Consider the following 17,468-nt stretch of genomic DNA (forward strand, 5'->3'; position numbering starts at 1 on the left):
GGCATCCACTTTGCACAGAGCATTTTCATTCCCAAGTATTCGTGAATGATATGATGTACACGATCAGTCGATATCTTTAGAGTGTCTGCTATTTCATTCAGTTTCAATTTACGGTTATTCAAAATCATTTTGTGGATTTTTTAAAATGTTTTCGTCGGTAACAACCCCTTTTGGGCGTCCACTGCCTCGGTGCCGTCCTCGGTGCTTATTTCACCACATCATTGATGGTTGATTTTCCTGGGACAGTGTCCGGAAACTCGGCATCAAGCCAAGTTTTTGCTTCAACTGTATTTTTCCCTTCAAAAAGCAATATTTTATCTACACGCGAAATTCCTTTTTATCCTTTTTTTTACATATAACAAAAGTTGCATCACTCAAAATGCCATAATTCACAAACTAATGATCCGACAGCTGTCAAATTTATACACGCATCTTTTGAGGGCTAGGGCTAACTAACTAACATATGAATTTAATTCTAGTAGCGCCATCTATGTATCATCCCTGGGACTTTTCAATTGAACTGTTAATGGGAAACTATTATATTGTGTCAAGAGCATTGATTTTAACAGTTACGTTGGGTTGTTTACCAGCTCTTTGTATCTATACTTCGCATTTCCACTAATAGATATTCTTGCTTAAAATACATGTAAGCACCTAATAATATGGGATGGTCAGGAAAAAATTCTCAGGAAAGAAAATATTTGAAATTTAATTTTTTTCCTTTTTTGGCAATTACAGATCTTTTAATAGAGCACTCTGAAACATTTTTGTAGCAGTTCCTTAAAAATGTATTTCATTTTTATAGAATTTTCAAATTGAATTGCTATAACATTGTTGGATTGTTGAATCATATCTTGTTATTAACGTGATTATGATGTTAAGGATAAAAATAAGACTGTTGGACTCATATCGGGTTTTCCAGACGCATTTTCTCGATATAGCTTTCACTTAAAGTATGATTTAATGTATATTTTAATTCTTGATTTTTTGGGGCTGTTCGCTATGTCTTTTAACAAAAAGGTAGATTTTGTCACAGAAATCTGGGAGGAATTAATTTATATTCCATTCGACAGACATGTCCCAACCATTTTAATCTGCGTCTCTCAATTTGTTCCTGAACTATGCACTTATTGCACATCTTAAACGAATAATTTTATTGCTAATATGATCTCAGGGGAAAATATATAGAATTTGTCTTAAGCATTATGTTTGAATAATCTCAAGTTTACAAAAGTGTTGACCACATTGTAATAGTGTCCAAGTCTCGGGGCAATAAAGAAAAATGGAAGTGAGATAAGTGTTCGAAAGAGGCCGAATTTTGATTCAATTGAAATACTCTCTTTCTCGCATTAGTACCATCTTAGAGAATTAAAAGCTCCTGCAGTGTGGTCGTTTCGGTTCACTAGATCAGAAATGTTACTGCTCTCTGTTGCTTGAACTTCTAAACTTATTCTAATTGGATCGTCTTAAAATTTATAATAGCAAGCTATTCATAAGTTGTCAATACTTTGGTATTTTCTTTATTAATTCTCAAGCATATAGCTCTGCAATGCGAACTATATTTTGAAAAACACTATAACTAGCCTCGACATATCTATCAGCAAATATGTGATATCATCAGCGAACATTAGATTGTTCAAAGATTATTGAGGAGTTATAACGGAACCAGAACTTTTTAAATAATTATTTTGGGAGAATATATTCAGATACCAAGTTGCCCAAAGTAAGGTCTAGTGAATAGGGTCGGAAGTAGTGCCATAAATAAAACGAGAATTTCACGCTTTCCACATCATCAAGTTACAGCAGATACATCGATAGTTTTTTCAATAGTTACTATCTACTTTTCTAAGCATAGGGTCTTTTTATTCTAACACAACGCTCTTTGATCACCAAATTTGCGTAAGCAGAACATGAAGCTATTGAAAAAATATTTCCCTACTGGCCTTGATAAATTCTGCTGTCGGTTGGTTGATACTAGCGGTCTCACTGTGCTTTAAAATGTTTCGAATTTGTCGTTCGAAATGTACCCATTGTGGACCCTTTATCAGAAAATGAAGTTTCTGGAAAGCTAATTGCTAGTGTAGTTGCTAAACCCTGTGGTGGGTCATCATTGTAGAGTTGCATGAAGCACTTCCATCGTTCAAGACGCTCTTAGTATAACTTTACGAAAGTTCCATCCCCTTTTTGAATTTTGCCGTTGGTAGATTTATGCCTGCTGCTATCTTTTGTGTCGGTAAGTGTTTGGCACAACGTCCGATATTCGCGTTTCGATGCAGCAACTTCGTCGGTAATCATATATCCTCAGTGGACTTTTCTTTCTAGTTTTAGATCTTATCTAACATTACTATTTTAGTTTCTGGTATTTCTACTACGTTTTATGTCGACCTGGTGGATATACTTTAGTGACACGTTTAATAATGGTTTTATATATTTTTTTGTTGCCTCAACATCTATGTCGTTTAGATCTTCTATTGCTTAGAACTTATTTGGCGTTTCAATTTGAAACTCCTTCAGATGTGTTGGATTCCGCAAGTAGCTCCAGTCACGAGTGCTTATATGCAGCTTTTTGTACATTGTCCGTTGAAGCCGTAGTAGCACTCTTGCACGGAGAAGATAGTGATCAGATCCACAATCAGGCATTACCTTTACATCATTGGGCGTCGAATGAAACTAGGAGCTAATCAAAACATAATCCATTACAGCTGAATTAAAGTTTCGTATATTTCGTGGGGTTAGTTGAAGTTTCGGATGATCAGAAATTCAGTTAATAAGGCCAATGTCAATAAACAATTAATAATTTAACCATTGTTAATAATTTCTTCATAGCCAAACTTTTTTAAAACTTCTTCCCAGTTAGTTCTGATTAATCCTGTATGTTGTATGTGTGTTGGTGTTGTAACTCTATTAAGACCTGCTTAAAACTTATCTGTGCTGATCCTATTCTCTAGAATATCTTAATCCTACTTTTTTTATTAATCTCTTGGAAAGTCAACAATCTGCCCGTGGGCAATAAGTATTATTGTTTGATTTCCGTTATATAATATAACCATCCTTACATGTAGAAAATCACTTCAGTAAGTGATCTGCTGTACAATTTATAATATAAATCTTATTGTATATACTATTCTAGCTCATTTTAAAGTCTATCTTAACTTATTCTAATGACTATTATAACTTATTCTAGAAATTATTAAATTTCACTCTATGCGTCTATTACCAGTTTGGTAGTTTGCGTTTGAGCCTACGCACTTCACTGTCATCGCGCACATTTAACTGTTTGGCGAGTGCATTAGGATACATTAATAGTCTTTCAGAGTACTTCGTACTAGCACTTCGAATCACACTCATTATGGGTTCTATGTGGATATCGCGTTGAATCAGTTTGTTGGACACGTAATATGGGGCATCGACGATGACTCGCAACACTTATTTCTGGAATCTCTGGAGGATATCTATGTTAGATTTGTTAGTAGTATCCCAGAGTTCAATACCATAGGTCCAAATGGGCCTAAGTATTGACTTATACAGCAAAACCTTGTTATCTAATGATAATTTATATCAGCCAATACATTTGTTTTAGTTTAAGCCCAAGCTGTTTGCGTTTTGTCACTATATGTTTTTTCCAAGTCAGACGTCGATCAAAATGCATTCCCAGATATTTAACGCTGTCTGCTTGCGGAAGTTCATGATTATTCAATTTAACTGAGGGACATGTTATTCTGCAAAGGTTGAATGTCATATGGGTAGATTTTGTCTACCCATATGACACAATTCGACTGTATCGTCAGCATATGTTGCAACAGTAGTGTTTCGTGAGGTCGGTAGGTCAGCTGTATACAAAAGATATAACAATGGGCTGAGAACACTGCCTTGCGGACACCTGAATATATGGGCTGTAGGTCAGTGTATTCGTCACCCTGTTTGACAATAAAATGTCTATCTGAGAGGTACGATTTCAGCAAATGAAAGTGCGTACGGGGCAAAAGCTTTTTCAATTTAACGTGCAGTCCAGTATGCCACACCTTGTCGAAGGCCTGAGAAATATCGAGAAATGCAGCGGAGCAATATTTTTTATCATTTAAGTTTTTGTTAATTTGGTTCACTAATCTATATATTTGTTCTATTGTTCCGTGTTTATTACGGAAGTCAAATTGATGGTCTGGAATAATATTTCTCTCCTCTGCGATTAATTTTAATCTCTTAATGTATAGTTTTTCGAAAAGTTTTGAGATGACAGGTAACAGTCTTATAGGACGATAAGAGGAGACGTCTTCTGATTTTTTCCCAGGTTTAAAAATCATAATGATTTGAGCCACTTTCCAAGTGGTAGAAAAATAATTTAGTCTTAGCATGGCATTAAATATGAATGTTATTAATTTTATGCACTGTACTGAGAGCTCTTTCAAGATTCTTCCATTAATTAGGTCAAAACCGGGAGCTTTTTATCATTGGTTTCTTTAAGTATTGTTTTACTTCCTTAACAGTAAATTTCTTATGTGGCAGATCCATTTGAAACGGAGTGTTAAGAAAGTCAATTATGTTATTTTCTTCTGTTGCGGGTATTTCAGATGGGTACGAATTAAATACAGTTTTTAAGTGTTTAGAGAAAACTTTCGCTCTATCTTTATTATTCCTAGCCCAGGTATTATTGTCCATTTTAATCGGTGGATTATGTTGTTGAGGTTTTTTAATCTTTTTTGTTACTTTCCACAGATAATATTCCGTTGCATCAGTTGGCGTTAAGTTTTCTAAATAGTTTTGAATTGGTTGATTTTGTTCTTTATTTATTAGCCTTTTCAGCTCTTTTGTGGCCTTGTTGAATTTTGCCTTGTTTTCCTGTGCTCTGATTTGTTGCCTGGTTTTTTCGCAGTTTTCTTTTTTCAGTAATTTTTTGCTTAATTGTAGATGAAATATAAGTATAATTAAACTTTTGATATGTCGCTCTATTAGGTGTGGCATACCATGCGGCCTCTTGTATAGTTTTTGTTATATTTTTTTGCTGCTATTTCTGTATTTCTTTCTGTTTTGAGAGGTAAATTTAGTGATGAGTGAACAAACTGTCTAATTTTTCTCTAAATAATGGCCAGTTGATTTTGGTGTTATGCAAAGAAGATGATTTTGTTTTGTTGAGAATGATTGAGTTCACTGTTATAATAGCTGGGTAAATATGGAGCTTAATAACAGTAACACAGATTTTTTTTACAACAGAGCATTCTGAAAGGTACGTCTACACTCCGCGGTGGTTTGAACAGAACTGAATCCTTCTTATTAAACTATTACGGATTAATTATAAAATGTATTGATATGTCCCAGTTCGAAAGAAATTGGAAAAACCTGTAACTTAGGGCTATCAAAATATACTATATACTATAAACTCTATTTGAACATATTATAATTTTACTTACATTGAGCATATTATTGAAAGCTTCATCAACGATTTCTACATCGTCTATGGGGAATTTCGTTATACAACTAAACCTATATTCATCAGCATCTATTACTCCATCGTCATTCATGTCCACCATTTTAAAATTCGAATCAATGAACATCTTCATCGCTTGCGGAAAGTCTTCGTATCGTTTACCAATGCAGCACTGTTGGACAGCTTGCTTGAATTCGTCTGTCGTTATTCTACCATCCTGTAAGAGCTCCTATATTAGGAAGAAAAGGACAGTATGTATTACATGTGTGTTTATAGTGGATATCTGTAAATTTCAAAAATGAAATGCTAGCTTGCCAATTGCTGCTTGGTGTTCTAGTTTTAAGTGTTATAAAGCGGTTGGGAAGCCTAAAAATACAGAGCGACAACCTATTATTATGAGTTCAAAGTGCGATATCTTTTGTTTTCGGACCTTTTTAATGTAGACATTGTAGTTTATGTGTTTAAATTGATTTAGGTCCGACAGTTTTTTAACTATTTCTTTATTTTTAAATGGGGAACATGTATGAAAAAAGAATAATTATTTTAGTTATAATGTATACAGGTTACCCATATAGTGAAATACTTCAATAATATTTTAAAAAGTTTAATAACCACAAATAATTTCTATTATATAGCGTGGATAGTTTGCTGAACGTTTAAGTGAATGGAATCTATCCGATGACTTTGTCCTTTATGAAATGAATAATTTATACATTTAATTTTATTTATTTTTATTTTATTTTAATTTATTCCATTAAAAATGTTCAATGTTTAAAAGCAATTATTAAGGAAAGCAAATATATTATTAGCGTATTTAATGTGCGATTAAATAGGTAAGTGAGTATTTATGTGTTAAATAAAACATCAGAGAAGTAAATAAATAGTTAAATGAAACATAAAAGAGAAACTATAGATAATAAACGTGTTAGAAGCCATAGTTCAATTAAGGAAATTGATACAAGGTATATACAGTAAGAAGTATAAAACATGCACAAATTTAATAGCAAATTTAAAATTTTCATTTTATAAAATGGTATTAAGCTAAAAATTCAAATCAACTAGTCATACAACGCTGTCAAAACAAGAATTTTTGATTGATTAACAACGCCTATCGCTATGTAACCAACGAAAAACTGCACGATGACCTGGAAATCAAATGGATTTGCGAAGTTATCCAAGATTTCGCCTTGAAACACGAAAGAAGATTATTAAATCATACCAACGTGGAAGCAATACAACAAACAGCGCGCAGGATGTCAACAAAACCATACGAACTTATATAAAGTTATAACATTTAGTGTAAACTATAGCTATAAGTTAATAATTAATAAATAAATATAATTTTATAATTGAGGAATACATACTGACGTATTTTCCCACTCGCACTCGTCTTGCGTATTAATTAATCCAAGTACATAGGAAAAGTAGTAATAAATTAATTGTAAATTAAGATTGTACTAAGCATATCTAACAAAGATGTTATAAAAAAATATAAAATAATTTTGGAGTAACCATTCTATTACGGAAATGTTGGATTTTTGGACAGTTTTTGGACAGACGAAAAGTTTTTAAATAGTTTAAGTTTTTTTAACGTTTAAATAAACAATTCTAATTAAGTACTTACTTTAAGTAACTAGTGAAACATTGAAGGTACCTTTGGTGAGGTAAGACTTTTTTTGTGGAGAAGAACATATGTAGTGTGTTCAATGTTTGTAGTTTGCATCTTAGAGTAAAGTCAAACCTTAAAGTCAAATGTGGAAGACATTGTTTGACAAACATGCAGATTTTAAATATATAACATGTCTTTATTGGCAGAGCTTTTGCATAACCAATTAAATATAAAAATATGGAAACAAGTTTTAAAGCTTTTTATCTACATTAGTAGGATAGAAATTTGTAAAACATACAAATACAAGTATGCTTTTTAAAGCTTATTAATGGAAATAGTTCGCCTGAAAAACTAAAATGAACTGAAACATATTAATTGCAGCTTTTGAGACATGCTTCAGGCAGACAGGACTGGCACAGACACTTCCTTGCATCAGTGACAAACCATACCGAATTAAAAACCTATTTGACAGATATAAATTAACAAAGCCGGCGATATATTTTAATGAATTAATGGATGAAACAATATTTTGACTTTTACATTTGATTTAAACTTAATATAACAACACATCTTAGTGATAATTTATAACAAAAACAATACTTAATAAAATACGGAGCATTCTGAAAACGACATTGCAATAAAGAAGATCATAATTATGTGTTTTTTTTGTGTGAATTAGAAAGATAAATACAAAGGGTAAAAGTTGAAAAAAGTGATGTGAATGAGGTAACAGGTCAATTCAAAAGTTCCCGGCCTGCCATAATAAGAAACATTTTTTGGCAAAATTATTTTGATTTTTTTATTCAACATAATTCCCTTCAAAGGTGATACAATGATTATAGTCTTTTGCTTCAAAATAGGCCTCAGTTTCGGCGATCACCTCTTCATTCAATGAAAATTTCTTCCCAGCGAGCATTCTTTTGAGATCTGAGAACATGAAATTGTGGGGCCGGATCTACAGAATACGGTGGATGAGGAAGCAATTGAAAGCCCAATTCATGGATTTTGGCCATCATTTTCACTGACTTGAGACATGGTGCATTGTCTTGAAGCAGACACGATGAAGCAGTACTTTATTTTTCTTCAAATGCGGCCGTTTTTCCTTTTTCAAAGTAGTCAATGAAAATTATTCCATGCGCATCCCAAAATACAGATGCCATAACCTTGCCAGCAGACTGTTGCGTTTTCCCACACTTTGGAGCGGGTTCATCGTGTGCAATCCGCTCGGATGACTGTCAATTGAAATTCGGAGTGAAATGATGGAGCCCTGTTTCATCCATTGTCACATATCGACGCAAAAACTCGGGTTTATTACGTTTGATCATCTTCAAACACTGCTCCGAATCATCAACTCGTCGTTGTTTTTGGTCAAAAGTGAGCTCGCGCGGCACCTACTTTGTACAGAGCTTTCTCATACCCAAATATTCGTGAATGATATGATGTACACGTTCAGTTGATATCTTTAGAGCGCCTATTTCATTTAGTTTCAATTTAAGGTAATTCAAAATCATTTGTGGGTTTTTTAAATGTTTTCGTCGGTAACAACCTCTTTTGGGCGTCCGCCTTCGGTGTCACCACGTCTAAACTTGCGGTGTCCGGAAACTCGGCATCAAGCCAAGTTTTTGCTTCAACTGTATTTCTTCCCTTCAAAAAGCAATATTTTATCAACACGCGAAATTCCTTATTATCCATTTTTTTCACAATAACAAAAGTTGCTTCACCCAAAATGTTATAATTCACAAACTAATTATCCGACAGCTGTCAAATTTATATACGCATCTTTTGAAGGTAAGGGCTAACTAAAAAAATATGGATTTAATTCTGTAGCATCATCTATGTTTCAGGCCGTGGACTTTTCTATTGACCTGTTATACAGGGCTTAATAGTTTTGTAGTATAAATTATTTCAACATTTAGTTTATTAGTTTGATTTTGCTTTTGACTCTTGTAATACTTTAACGAATTCAGGAAAAACGATTTTTATCAAACGAGAGTATATTCACAGCTATTGTGGTACATAAATAGGAGGATGGTTGAAATAAATGATTTGGTAAGTGAAGCGGAGGCAAATTATACTAAAATATAAAGCAAATTTTCGATTTCCGTTTAGATATTTTATTGAACCTACTGGTATATGAAATAATTAATTTTCAATTACTGATTAATGTACGTCGAATATCTATATTGTATGTTAATCTTAATGTATTTTTATTACATCTTTCAAAGACAAATTGTAATAATCATAAAATATTATGTGACGTGTTTTTGCTTTCCAGGCCAACTGTTGTTTATGCGGGTATGCCAAAAATCATCTTGCTTCCCCACGATAAAAATAAATATTACTTAGTATATATTAACAATAGATAGGGATTGAGTAACATACGAACAGACAACTGAGACCGAAATAATCAGTTGCGACTCGTCCCGTATTAAGTAAAATGAACATTCTATAATTTATATTTGTATTTTCAAGACATTTTACTGAATCAGGTGATTTACTTTATTTCATTCAATGATTCAATTATTATTTACATACATTTGCTGTGTGCTTTTGGATTCTTTTGGGAGACATTTTAAGGTATTCTGAAATTCTGCAAAAATCAAGATATATGTTTCTATGAATTAAGTTTATCCTAGTTATAATAGATAACCATAAAAGCGACAGAAGTAGTGCGGCATTTAATGCTTGTAATTTGTTTTGTAAATGCTTTTAGTATAAATAATATATAGTTGGTATTCTTAATTGTTCTTTATCAAGTGATTAGCTGACCCGGCAGACTTCGTACTGCCTCAATCGATAAATAAAAGACCTAATAATATGTAATTAATAAAAAAATACTAGGTGTGAATGAATTTTTATTATTATTTTCGATTAATTACACATGATGCGAGTATTTTCCCTTTATGATTGTTGCCTCAATGACGTTATTCATCACCTTTTTCAACAGCCAGTCTTGTTTCATTGCACAATCGAGGTTGATTAATGTTACGCAGCATGATGATAACTGATCCAACTTTTAACTTCAAATTATGAGGTGGTAATCCAGACAATTCCAGTGAATTTAAAAACTCCGTGAGATAGTTGAGATAGTATCCTGGTTCATAACGGTGTCGACTGATTTAAAGGAAACCAACTGTCCTGGAAGAAAATTCTGAATGGTCGCCTTAAGATCTTCGACAATCTCGAATCCTCGACTTTTTTCCTCCTGACCATTTTCTAAATGGATTGCCAAATGGACTACTGTGGGTGTCTTTCATGGATCGCAAATGAAAAGATACGCCAAATTGCTTCGTTGCTACTTACATAGCGACCCATCTGGTATTCTGATATTTCGTCATTTGCATTGGTTACAGACGGCCATACTACGCTACCTTTGTTAACATATTTACATATACTTTACCGACTTCACAGAGTTACAATATTCCACATTGATGTGAGTCTCAAAGCTTTGGATAATATTGGCGAGTATGGCACGATCCAACGATTGTCTACATCAACATTTTGTCCTCTTACCTTCACAACTACCGATCTCCCATTGTCCGCAACTAATCGCCTACGATACAATGGGTATCCATCATTTCCCGTTATGGTTTCAGCAATCAGGTCTCTTGGGTATCGCTTGGAACACTTGTCGTCAACCATACAGGGTGTACTGTAGTTAAAAACTCCGCAAGGTCCATGTATCATGTGTTTGGTTTGGTTTGGTTGCTGCAACTACATGCAATTTTGGGCCAACTGTGGGAAAGTGGGCATGGAATTGTCTTCTATAATATGTGTAGCGTCAAATGATGTCATCTGGAAACAGCTGCTATATTTCTGACGGTTGGTCAAAAAGTGCTTAGAATCACTTCCAATCCCAGAAACTAAAGAGCGTAAAAGATCTGGTGGTGGGACCAATTGTGGCAATTTTACTTTGCCTCCAGCACAATATAATCCAGTAGGTTCACCACTGTATTTTAACGCCTTGCAATGTTTACAAATGATTGTCATTTCACAATAGCACATACACACACATACACACAGTTGTCACAGGAGCACTGTGTCTAGGGAATCTATTAATTTCATTATGTCGTGCTCGCTGTTGTTGTGTTTGATATGCACGAACTCGTTGCATTCTAAGCCTATCTACTTCATTGTCACTCACTAAAAACGCAATTCTGACTTGCTATATTACGACTATTTTCTTGATCTGTCTCTCTCTGGTCATTAGTGCGGTTAGCACGTGAAGTAACTCTTCGCACATTTGATTGACTGCGACGAACTAACTCAGGTCGTCTTCTCCTCAGCATCGTAAATTGTAATTAATCAAAGTGAGAAAACTTCTCGCGCACTTAGCAGTAAAGTTAATTGTTATTAATCAAAATGAGAAAACCTCTCGCGCAATTAGCAGTAAAATGTCGCTATCACAAAAAATCAACAGAAAAAAAGAGCACGTAATTTGAAATGTCACTATCACAAAGGATCACCGAAGTTAAGAAAGTTCTCGCGCGTGTAGATTCTCGGATTCGATCCTTGACATCCAAGAAGAAACAAAATTGTTGTTTTTATTTAATTGCGAGCATTTTCATATTTATTCACCTTTTAAACCTTCCCTGGACTTCCACAAATAATTCAAGACCAAAATTATTCAAATCGGTCTAGTCGTTCTCGAGTTTTAGCGAGACTAACGAACAACCATTGATTTATATATATATATATATATATATATATATTTATAGATTAATAAATGAAATGAAAAGTTTATGCTCGGATAATTTCCCGCAATACTCTTTAAAGTACTCTGAAAAGAAAATTGATGTTGGTATTAGAGGCTGTTTAAAATTAAATCGATCTTTTACACAATTTTTAATACCATCGGGTGATGGCTAATTACTTAATATATTGTGCTTTCGTATATTCTGATCAGTTCCTTCAGTTTAAAATTATATTTATTGAGTAAAATTTGCACGACATTTATTAATCAGAATATATATTTCTGTAATAAAATGGTAATAATATGCCGTTCAATTTATCTAATTGACGTCAATAGACATCTACACAACAGTTTAATTCGTTTTTATTACTTTCCTGTACTAACCCATGGTTCTTTGTATTTGAGGTTGTCTTAGTAGTCACCAGTCACAATATGATCGTCAGTCAACTCTTATATTTTTGCCTGGCAAGCAAATAAATCATGATGAAACATGAATTTGTTCAGTAATAATTTTCAGCAAAGTGTTATGGGACATCCAAGAATCAAATATTTCAAAATAAAAACTGTTTAAAATGCAGCAGAATATCATAGAAAAAAGAAATCTATTATAAAATTGGCAATAGAAGAACTAATTCACAACGAACAAAACTAAGGACTTCAAAAATACTTAGAAAATTCCACTGAAGCATAAGAATAATCGCTATGGGAAGCAACAAGAGAGCTTTAAAAATATCAACAGGTGGATTATGATCTGTTAAAATTAATGATATTAAAAACAATTGGGCTAGAAAAAATGAGGAAAAAGCTGAAATTTGTCTATTATTGCTAAAACTGGTCACTAAAAATGTATTTACACATTTCCGATCTGTGATATCTATAGATACGGAAAATAAAATTACCGACTCTCTATTCTCCATTTCAAATGAATGTACCTCATGAAAACTTTACTGGGTTAGACGTTAAATAAATAATTGGAAATGGAAAATTATTATTAATAAATGGAAAATTACAGTTAAAAACAGGAATATTATCTTACTTACTGAAATATGAAATCTAACCTTACAGATAAACAGTTGAGAACAAGATGAGAGACACATCGTACCCTCTGCTCATTATTAATCCATCGACTACAAAAAATTGATTACCTTCCGCAAAAGAACATGTCCACGTGTGAATATTAATAATTACGAACTCCCGTAGGAGGGAGATTCTAATTATCTAGACCAACGTTTAACTTGGATTTAAACTAAACCAAATGTATTACTTTGACGGACACAAATTTAATTTATGTTTAGAGAACATTATAGTGCTCTATAATTTAATACTTAGGACTATCTTAACCTACAGAATTCAATTTCAAATAGAGTATTTCAAGCAATCCAAATATCACTGTAAAACAAAGTGTTGCGTACAGTAGTCAATTCTCATATTATCTTTCAAATGAAGTGATACAGCGAGATATAACTAAAACCTATACCTAGTACTTAGAAAATAATAACAGTGAAGTGTATTAAATGAAGTGAAGTGAAGTGTGAAGACTAAAACTTTTACTACCATCCGAGCTGATGAAGTTATTTTACATAGGGGTCGCTATATTAAAGTGATCTTTTACTGTATATAATAATTATTATAAGAAATACTTATTGCCCAGTGGGCAAATTGTTAATCCACTAAGGATAATGAAAAAACTAATATCCACTAAGTTGGACGGGTTAACATCAAAATCAGGATTTTTAAATTGCTGAAACTGAAATCGACAATTGGGATAATAGATCAGCATCACCATAAGTTTCTAAAATTGTTTCAAGGGCTTCGGTAACAAAACTAATGAATTAAAGTCTATTTACACTAAATACACGAAGATTCTAAGTAAAACTGCTATTTTATGTTAATAAATATCTAGAAATTTTCCTACTTCATATTTTCATTAATATTGTTGATCAAAATACATGCAATTTCGCAATCGTCTAGTACTACCTGAGAGAATGAAAATTGTTAAAGTTCGATATTCTTTAATGATATTATTTTGGATCACTTTTTTACTTCTAACATTTTTAGAACATTTACATGGAAATTTTTGTTCCGAAAACAGAAAAGTCATACAAGTCTTTATAGAAGCTTTTGTCAGAAAAAAAAAACAGCAATGCTTTACGCAAATGTTAAGAACCTTTATTTGCTTTCCATGCTTAAAGAAGACAGTCGTCATAATGTTATAAACAGATACGTTTGATTATTTTTATTTGCGACAAACATGTTCACGTTTGTTAATTGTTGTTCATGTTGGTTTTTTGAGTGTTTTATAGGTCTGTTTTCTACATGTCTTCGCAAAATTAGTATCCTTAGCCACGGAGTGTACAAAATTATAAATATATGTGAGGAGATATTACTGGAATGCCACCAAGAAGGCGGAAAGTGGAAAATTGTTTATGTAACTTGGACTCATAAAATATATTACCAACTTAATTAGCAGAGAAAATTTATTCAGAAGAATATAAGGGAATATAGAAACAGAGAAAATTCGAAAAATAAAGAAATCTTTTAGAGTTGTTGCGTAATAAATGTCGGGAAAACATAAAATAAGTAAACGTAAAAAAAAAGAAAAGCTCAACCAAACACAACCACGATATATAATTAATACACAGCTATAACAAGCGTTCTATATGATATAGACAATTATGATTAAAAGCAAATTAATTTTATAAAAAAATATTTAATTATACCAAATATCAATGTTTCATACTTTATTAAAGTCTGCCAATTCGGCAATTTCTTCCCAAAGACTGAGCATGATGTGTTGATTTTCTTGTAGCTTAGAATAACTGAATTCTCCTTTTCCTTCGATGATGGTTGCTCGTAATGCTAAGCAGGCAAAATCTCTTTCATCCAAGAAACCATTATTATCCAAATCTAGAAATAAAAAAAGACGGTAAAATATATTTCATCAAAACAAAAGAACTGTAAATAAAAGTTTAAGTAATGAATTTAATATTAATATTTCTTTCTCGTATCTCACGCATTAAGGGAGAACGCTATATATTGCTTAATCATATAATGTTCATCTCAAACAGTAAGAAGTAAATAATAATTTTATATTTAAAGTAATGTTTATTAAGAATAACGTTGCACAAATGCTTTGAAGTGAAATAGATTTGTTTTAATTATATGCTTAAAAGGTTTGCACTAACGCTATTCTGTTAATATATTTAATAATTCCTCAGTAATGTGTATAATATAGAATAGGTGTACAGTCAAATAAATAATAGTAAATTGTATTGAGAAAATTTAAAATATTCACATATTTTCCAAATTTAATAACCCACTGACTTATTTTAAAACGCATAGGTCTTATAACGATTTTATTATAGTTAACAATAACAATGTGGTATGTTAGTATATTTATTAATAAGTACTACATAAGAATTTTTAACATTAGCCTTTATTATGTTATATATTGTACCAAGGAGACCAAGCAATCATCAGATTGCTTAGACTATTCGAATGCTTCAAGTTGTTCACTAAAAATTCATTAAGAAGGTGTTGATTGAAATATTTAAGGGATGGTTTATAATTAGGAGGATGTTCGTAATATATGGTATATGAATTCTTCCTCAAGTTCTGTGATCATGTATTAAAGGAAATTTAGAGAAATAGAATTTAGCATTTATGGTCCTTAATCTGTTATAAAATTACTTTGATAAATGATAGTAAAATAAAAATAATCACATTAAGTCTCTTAAACATAGTGGATGGCTTCGTATAAATAATAGTAATCAAAATAATTACTATTTATATGGTAAGTAAACTAAAATATAAAACATTATAGTGAATACATGAAATTTCGAACTATCATAAGCTTCAGTGCTTTTTGTACAGCATGTCTGTAACTTTCAAAATTTCTCTACCCTTATAAAAGTCTGTAGTATTTAGCTCCATGGCGCCTTTGTTTGTCCAAGTGCTACTTTCATTGATTATACGCTATGAAGCGAGCTTTGCCAACCTAGTGTCGGTATAAATAAGTGGTAATTGAGGGAGAACTTTTATTCAAGCTGTAACAGTGTATGCTCAATAACTCTTGGCCGAGCGTTACCATGCATGGCTTTGTGATTGTTATTCAGTATTGATATTTTTTTGCAACAGTACGTTCAGTTGGTTCAATCGACATCTCAGTAACAGTTTCATTCGGGTTATAGAAGCACGCAATACACTGCATCTTACTGATTCCATCATAGGCACAGTAAAATTTTATGGCTATAAATAATTTGCTTTGGTATTGATGGATTTCATGGACTAAGTATGAAAAAACATAACTTTTGCGCTTAGGATTGTACTTCCTAGTAGATTTTAGTAGATACGTTGTAGAAACACCGTTGTTCTGTATGAGTTTGAAACCGAGAAAGTGAAATGGTACAGTAGAAATTGACTGAGTACAATTCGTGTGTAACCATAGAAAAATAGAGATTTAACTTTATAGGAAATTTTGGGGAAATGTTTCGCCACGTCCAACATGTAGATGTCGCTACCTTTAACTTATTACTTGTTTTAATCGCTATGCTGAGCCGCGACGGGATCCGATTAGTTCATTTCGTCTCCATAGCGCCTTTAATGTGTTTATTTGGTTTGGGGCGCCATTTTCTTTTTTAGTCTGCCTAACTTAAGGTGCAGTGCATTTAGATTTTTATAATGTTTAGAGATTAAGTTATTAGTTCATTAGTATTTATAAGACGGTACTACAATAAGTAAAGTTAATTCTCGATCTAGAAAGTGTTGTGTACCTGGATGCACAGATAGTAAAGAAATGCAGAATCGTTTTCCTTCGAAGAAGTATTTGGTTGTCATTATAAATGGTCGATAATGTTAAAAATCCTAAACTGACTGGATTAACCATTAAAGAAATCTATAATCGTTACAGCGTATTTTGTTGTTATAAGTTGGGGTACGTTCGTATTAATAATCATATAAAATATCAAATATTTATTTCTTAGTTTTAGAAATTAATCCCTTTCCGAAAGAAGCTACACAAACAGACATATACTTGTATGTTTGGATCAATTATTTGATAGTTGAAACTCCACTAAAATAATAGGTCCTAAATGCAAACTTAAAGGAGAGGTTTAACCAAATTTCAATACACTAGGAATTTTGGTGCAAAGCGATTCAGGAATTAGATAGTGCTTAAATTTTATTGCTCAAGTAAGAACAAATTTGTTAAAGTGAATTAAATATTTAATAATCACCTTGAGAGGGTTCATTTCATTAAAGATAAAAAAGGTGTAATTATCCGAATAAACATGTTGGGTTAAGGATACTTAATCAAGATAATTTAGAACTTTTTTTTGGTCTATTAGAGTATGTATTGAAGAATATACACCCTTCGGCTAGTATGTTTGACAAATCATTTAAAGCGCTTATAAGTTTTCATTTATATAAGTTTTTCTCATCTTACAACTTCACTTTATACCTTTAATTGCAGATGTTCGTATATGAACAAACGAGCCAAGGTAATATCACATGGCCCAGAAAATTATTTTATTATACTGTGAGTAGTTTTTTGAGCTATCTTTTTTTTATTTTATCTCACGATATCTTCACGTTGAGAATATTACATATTTTTTGTCAAACGTCTTTAAAAAAATGTAAATTTAAAACCTCTATCTTCCAGATAGACTGTTAATAATAATAAGCAGCATATACTTTCGAATAAATTCAAACAGTATTTTAACAGAGAAGAGACTCAAACTTTGCTT

At 32.2% G+C, this 17,468-nt stretch overlaps 1 protein-coding gene across 2 annotated transcripts in view; it reads right to left on the minus strand.

The window, feature by feature from the left end:
- The window catches only part of Scp1 (Sarcoplasmic calcium-binding protein 1), a 41,781-nt gene that overhangs the window by 2,246 nt on the left and 22,067 nt on the right, over positions 1-17,468 (minus strand). The window contains exons 2-3 of one of the 2 annotated variants that reach the window (XM_076403160.1): positions 14,465-14,631; positions 5,406-5,639 (exon numbers count right to left, since the gene is read on the minus strand). In XM_076403160.1, coding sequence (XP_076259275.1) covers positions 5,406-5,639; positions 14,465-14,631 — 401 coding nt within the window. Of the gene's footprint in view, positions 1-5,405; positions 5,652-14,464; positions 14,632-17,468 lie in introns of both variants that reach the window. The other variant, XM_076403079.1, reaches the window with a different exon arrangement.

This window comes from Rhynchophorus ferrugineus, unplaced genomic scaffold (assembly GCF_030347505.1).
Source record: "Rhynchophorus ferrugineus isolate W39M unplaced genomic scaffold, kcgeb_rfMv2 rfM1, whole genome shotgun sequence".
Lineage (NCBI taxonomy): Eukaryota > Metazoa > Arthropoda > Insecta > Coleoptera > Curculionidae > Rhynchophorus > Rhynchophorus ferrugineus.